General features: G+C 32.0%; 2 protein-coding genes across 3 annotated transcripts in view; both read left to right on the top strand.

The window, feature by feature from the left end:
- LOAG_16795 overlaps positions 1–1,952 on the top strand; it is a 7,295-nt gene extending 5,343 nt beyond the window's left edge. Inside the window, exons 16-21 of one of the 2 annotated variants that reach the window (XM_020449453.1) lie at positions 295–472; positions 552–660; positions 848–935; positions 1,069–1,249; positions 1,549–1,656; positions 1,801–1,952. In XM_020449453.1, coding sequence (XP_020307004.1) covers positions 295–472; positions 552–660; positions 848–935; positions 1,069–1,249; positions 1,549–1,656; positions 1,801–1,890 — 754 coding nt within the window. In that variant the 3' untranslated portion in view covers positions 1,891–1,952. Of the gene's footprint in view, positions 1–77; positions 186–294; positions 473–551; positions 661–847; positions 936–1,068; positions 1,250–1,548; positions 1,657–1,800 lie in introns of those variants that run through there. The other variant, XM_020449454.1, reaches the window with a different exon arrangement.
- Positions 1,953–3,826: 1,874 nt separating this feature from the next.
- On the top strand, positions 3,827–4,926 carry LOAG_12233 (hypothetical protein; the record flags this gene model as incomplete). Its single annotated transcript, XM_003147747.2, has 2 exons — positions 3,827–3,943; positions 4,789–4,926. 2 exons carry the CDS (start codon positions 3,827–3,829, stop codon positions 4,924–4,926), a joined length of 255 nt encoding a protein of 84 aa, XP_003147795.1.
- Positions 4,927–5,468: the final 542 nt, after the last annotated feature.

The following is a 5,468-nucleotide window of genomic DNA, read 5'->3' as shown; positions in this document are numbered from 1 at the left end:
AAAAAAATAAAAAAAAAAAAAAAAAAAATGTGCTTTGCTAAAAGAGTAACATGTTTTCGATTTTTCGGCATTTCAAGAATTTGAATATTATTGGACATTTTGAAGTAAAGTGATATATTTATGCAAAAGTATTTCAAATAATGTTCGAATATCGTGAAGACATTGCAATGCCCTGTCAGTTTTGCTATTTGATTAAACATTATTTGAATTCGAAAATGCAGCAGAATGGAAATATTGGAACATATTATTTGTTATATAAAATCAATACTGTCTCTGATTCAATTGCCTATGTAGGTTTGGCCTTTTGGAAAGAATGCCTATTATTACACATAACACATTAAACGCAGCTGCGCAACCAATTGAAAGGGATACTTCGGTAAATGAAGGCTTTACAATTGGAACCAAGTCAGAAACTAGCAATTTGCTGGGAGATCTTGAAGCGCCGCCGTTGCTGGAATCTCCAGAACAACTGGTATTGTCTTTTTATCATTTTGTTAGTTTTACAATATGCTTCTATCTTGTATTTTTATTGTCCGAGTAATCACTTTTAGAAAGTAGCCGAGGCTTCGGATTTGTTTGATTTAATGAACCTTGATCCAAACATTAATGGTCTAATATCTGCAGAATTTATGAACGGCGCGAAAACGATCGATTTGGACGGTATTTTTATTTCTATAATTAAAACACTATGATCAAAACAGGTTTTCAAAGCCTAGAAAATGGACTGAATCACTTCTCTTAATTTATTCAGCTTTTTTTCTTCCTGTTTTATGTTTTTCAGTCATTGCTTTGAATAAACCCTTTCAATCTCTGTAAAATTAGATTTTCTCTATATTTTTGTTTATAGGTTTAATTAATAATTCTTCAACAAATATATCTTCAAAACCAGCAACATCAGTATTGAGCGATTTGGACCCTTTTGACTTATTTTCTATGTATGTTTCCTTTCTTGTGATTTTTTGAAGTATTTTATGTGTATCATATTTGCATACATTTGATTAATTTCAGTTGTTGCTTGTCGATATATTCATGTTATCCGCTTCATAACTTTCTAATTTCATGATGCAGGAATACATCCGTAAAAGCTTCACAACCTTCAACATTGGCAATTGATACGAATGGTATCGAAGGAGTTCTTTATGTCGATAGTACTTTCAATGAAAATAGTGTGGCAACATTGAGGCTTCTGGTTACTAATAATAATCCTTTACCTGTTGAAGCTTTCAACTTTCAAGCAGCTGTTACTAAGGTTTTTTCTGTGTTAACATTACTATATATAACGAGCGCATTTCAATATAATAAAAATTATATCCTCAATTTCTCCTCCCTAATTTTATTTTTTATTTCATCCTTAAATTTTATCCAATTTTTGTTCCATCTATTTGTATTTCATTTGCATATTCGAGAATAAAGGAATGTAGTTTGCCCCATTGTCATAAGTGTTCATGAGTATATTGATGAAATTAATGAAGGGGATGCATAAACTCAGGCTTGTTTTGCTATTGTTTTTTCCAAATTTTATGTAATATTGCAGTATATGAATTTCAGGCATTCCAAATAGAATTGTTGCCTCCATCTAGTTCAAACTTACCGGCCAATCGACAGGGTACGATTATACAGATGATAAACATTAGAAGAATATCATTTACTCATCCAGTAAGTATTTTCGTTGCTAACGATCATATTAAATTTAAATTATAAAAACTCAGTTGAAATCCAAATTACGAAGTCTTTTTCTTTTCGACATTGCAAATGTGTTGTATTTCCAGTTTCAGTCTCACTTTCATTTTTTTTTTTCAGTTGAAAATGAGAATCAAAGCGTTTTACAATATCGATGGGCGACAGCAATTAATAGAGTGTCTGGTGCCAAAAATTGAAGGATTAAGCTGATGTGCTGCTTAACGTTTAAAAAGATTATGCCGTTATCTGTTATGTTTACATGGTATTCTTTTAGCTACGAATACTTAGGCATATTGATAGTTCGATTAAATTTTAATTTCAGTAATATCTATAGTTCGAACAAGTGGATGACACCAATAATACTAGCAGTACTCCTTTAAATGCTGATATTAATATACTGGAAGATCTATTATGCATTTAGAATTTGTATAGTATGCCTTTTTAGTTATGGATGAAAGTATCATTTAATTTCAGTTTTTCTAACTTGATCAAAATGAATCTCATGCGAACTCCATAGGAAAAGATCATATTTGGAAATGGGGTATCTTACAGAGAAAATTGGAAAAAATTATAATTTTGTATTTAGGAACACTGTCAGTTATTCTATTCTCAACAAACATAATGATACGTGCTAAAAAAGTGTCCGTGACATTCCTGAACCTCTAATTTCAGTCAATTTATCCTTTATTTATCCCACACGGTGAAATCAGTTAATAATATATCTTCTTGTTTTGTCTGATTCAAGATGAATATAAAATATTGAGAGGAGTATGTAGTTTTTAATCTAACAACATGAAAAATAATCTTAATTTTCAGTTATTTTTATTTTGATGTTCATTAGGTAATAAATAAGATAACTAAGACGTACAAATTAACTTAACTCAACTCAGCTCTCACTCAGCTCAATCTTTCTGCTTCGTCCAAACTCACTCTGGCATGTCTTATCCTTCATTTGTGTAAGAAAGAATAAGAGCTTGCTTCTTACTAAAAATATAAATGTCACTTTGATGAAACTTTCAACTATCACAAACATGTTTAGATAAAATTTCAGACTAATTGTTCATCTGAGTACAGCAATTGTCCATAGTTTTAGAGGGCAGCTCTCAAACAAATTCAACACGTTTGTGATATACATAGGTTTTTATTTGTTACCATTGTTGATTTCATTATCTGATTTATTCATTTCTTCGAATTTCTATTTCCGGGTGTATCAATTTGCAGATTATTGAGCTTGTAATAGCGATTTTTTCTGCTTATTTTAGTGTGCTTTAAATTGAAGTAGTTCCGAAACATTCGAAGTTGTTATCGTCGTTGTATTATTCCCGATGTTCATTTCAGTTTTTTTCGTTGGTTGTAAATTCAATCGCAGGACTTTAAAAATTTATTACTTTTTAGTTCTAGACTTTGTGCTGCTTGGGTGAGAAGTACTAACTTCAAATCGAGCATTATTTGGTGTTTATTGCAAAAAAAAAAAAAATGAATCTTGAGTTTTGATTTAATTGGCGATTTTTTATATCTGTAACATTAAGGCGTGCATATCGTTTATTTCGTTATATGCGAACATTATATACGAACAACGAAGTCATCCTTTATGTTGTATGCTGTTAGGCATTTCTCGTTTCACCAGTGTCAGTTTGAGTACCGTTTCGTATTTTTAGCTGTTGTGGTTTGATACTTTTTCACATGGAGTACCCGGATATAAAATGTCTAAGAAAAGTTTTGGGGGAGAGGGAAGGAGTAGTCTTTTACAAATTTCCCGAAGTTATAATTAGTAATGGCTAACAACAAATCGAGCTTAGGAAATAAGTGAATATGTGAAAACTTCTAAGACGAAGTTATATTTTCCGGTTTTTATTGTTTTGATATTTATAATTCCATGATTGTATTTCACTTCTCTATCATGCTTTGTTTACTGGTGATCAGAATATTATTGTGGTGAAGGTTTAACCCAAAATTTTAAAAACTGATTGGAAAATTTTGATTCCATGTAATGAGATATTAAGTTACCACTCCAAGATTTGATGGTATTCCGGACAACTTGTTTATATTTCTAACGTTTCCATCATTTCTTGCCTCATATTCTACCACTTTTCATTCTTTTTTGTTTAGTTAAATTTTCTTGGGATAATATATATATGCTTTTGCAATGGATAAAATAAATTGTGAAAAGAGGATTGACAGGCAATTATATTTGTTGAACTTAGTACCACGGGCATGGGCATCAATGGAAGTTCACATTCATTATGTGCGTGTTTATCATAAGGTATAAATGATTTTACGAGTGGAAGGTGACTAAATTTAGCACATGAACTGTTTTTAGCTTCTGATTTCTATCCGAAAACGCTGCATTCAGAAGTTTAGTTCTCAGGGTCCTATTCTCTATTTCAGGCCGGTTTAAAGGATGTTTATGAACACTTTGTTTAGTTCTGTTCGACGAATGCTAGACATTATGAAAATTTAGAACAATATGAGACTCTTGTTGGAACGTAAGGTGCTCTAATATTTTGTTTGAAACTTTCCATACTAGTAATTCTATGGTTTGTGAGCCGGCTTTACTAGTGAAATGTCAAAAACGATCAAAATCACAGATGATCCGCAGTCACATGGTCGCTGTGTTCTGTTCTAGATGTTTTTTAAATGATGAGGTGGTAAACATGGTTACCTTGAAGATTTATGTGTTGCCTGTAATTATTATAATTGATTGCACTTTCAAGTCATTGTTTAGGGTGGAAATTGCTTGGGCGATTAAGCGGTACAGGAATTGCTACGAAGTATGACCGATGCGGGTAGCAGTGAACGAAGGGGAGTGAGAATTAGTGAGTCCAATCGCAAATACGGTTGGTTGTGGTGACAAAGTTTCAGGTGAAATACCGGTACCATTCAATCGACATCATTTGACAAATGTATCAGTCACTTCTATTTTTACTAGTTATTTCATCTCTTGGCTTAAGAATATTGACAGGAAGGGAACACTTCTTATTAACTCTTTTGAACCTCTAATTCGTAAATCTTTCTATGATAAGTTTGCTTTGAAGTAAGGAAATTCAGATTTTAAAAATCGAGCTTTCATAAGAACATACTCACCACTCCATTTCTTGTATATTCAAGATTCTACGTGATACGATTGGTTCTGAATCAATTGGTCGTAATTTTCGTGGTGGCTTTTGCAAATTTGGGCTTTGTCCTGGTATTACTGAGCAGTACATTGTTGTTATAAATGTTAACCAGGTTAATCTCAGCAGATAACTCTGGTTTTCGAATCCAAAATAAGTGAAAACAATTCAAAAATTTAATTGCCCTCCTGTTCAAATCTGATGAAAGGGTCATGTATTAGTAATTTTTAATGTATTTGAAAGGATATTTTTGCAATTCATTTCAACGTCGCGCTAGAAAAGAAAGATAGCTTGTGGGAAACATCTATCAGAAAGTCTTGTGTGCTTGTTCATCAATATCCTCTAAACTTTGCGAGCTTGTTTTATCCGATTTAATGGGATGTTTTCACCGGATAAATTCACCTAAAGGTCCAGAAGCACGTAATTCTATTTCTTTGGTATAAACTGTTTTCAATTATGTGTGAATTCTTCTTGGAGTAAACGTTATTCACTCCGTATTTAAAATTCAGCTAAATTCACTTCAATGAAGAAAGTTTTGTGTTTAATTTTAGAGGACTATATTCACATTCTTCGACCTACTGTTCAATTTCGGAGTTTAGTTTCACTTTATGTATTCGACAAGTCATTCTAAAGATGTGAAATAATGGATTTATTTCAGGATAGCTCACTGCCAAT

This window comes from Loa loa, assembly GCF_000183805.2.
Source record: "Loa loa unplaced genomic scaffold supercont3.20, whole genome shotgun sequence".
Classification (NCBI taxonomy): domain Eukaryota; kingdom Metazoa; phylum Nematoda; class Chromadorea; order Rhabditida; family Onchocercidae; genus Loa; species Loa loa.
Note: the sequence above shows the minus strand (reverse complement) of the source record. Positions and strands in the feature narration are given on the sequence as shown.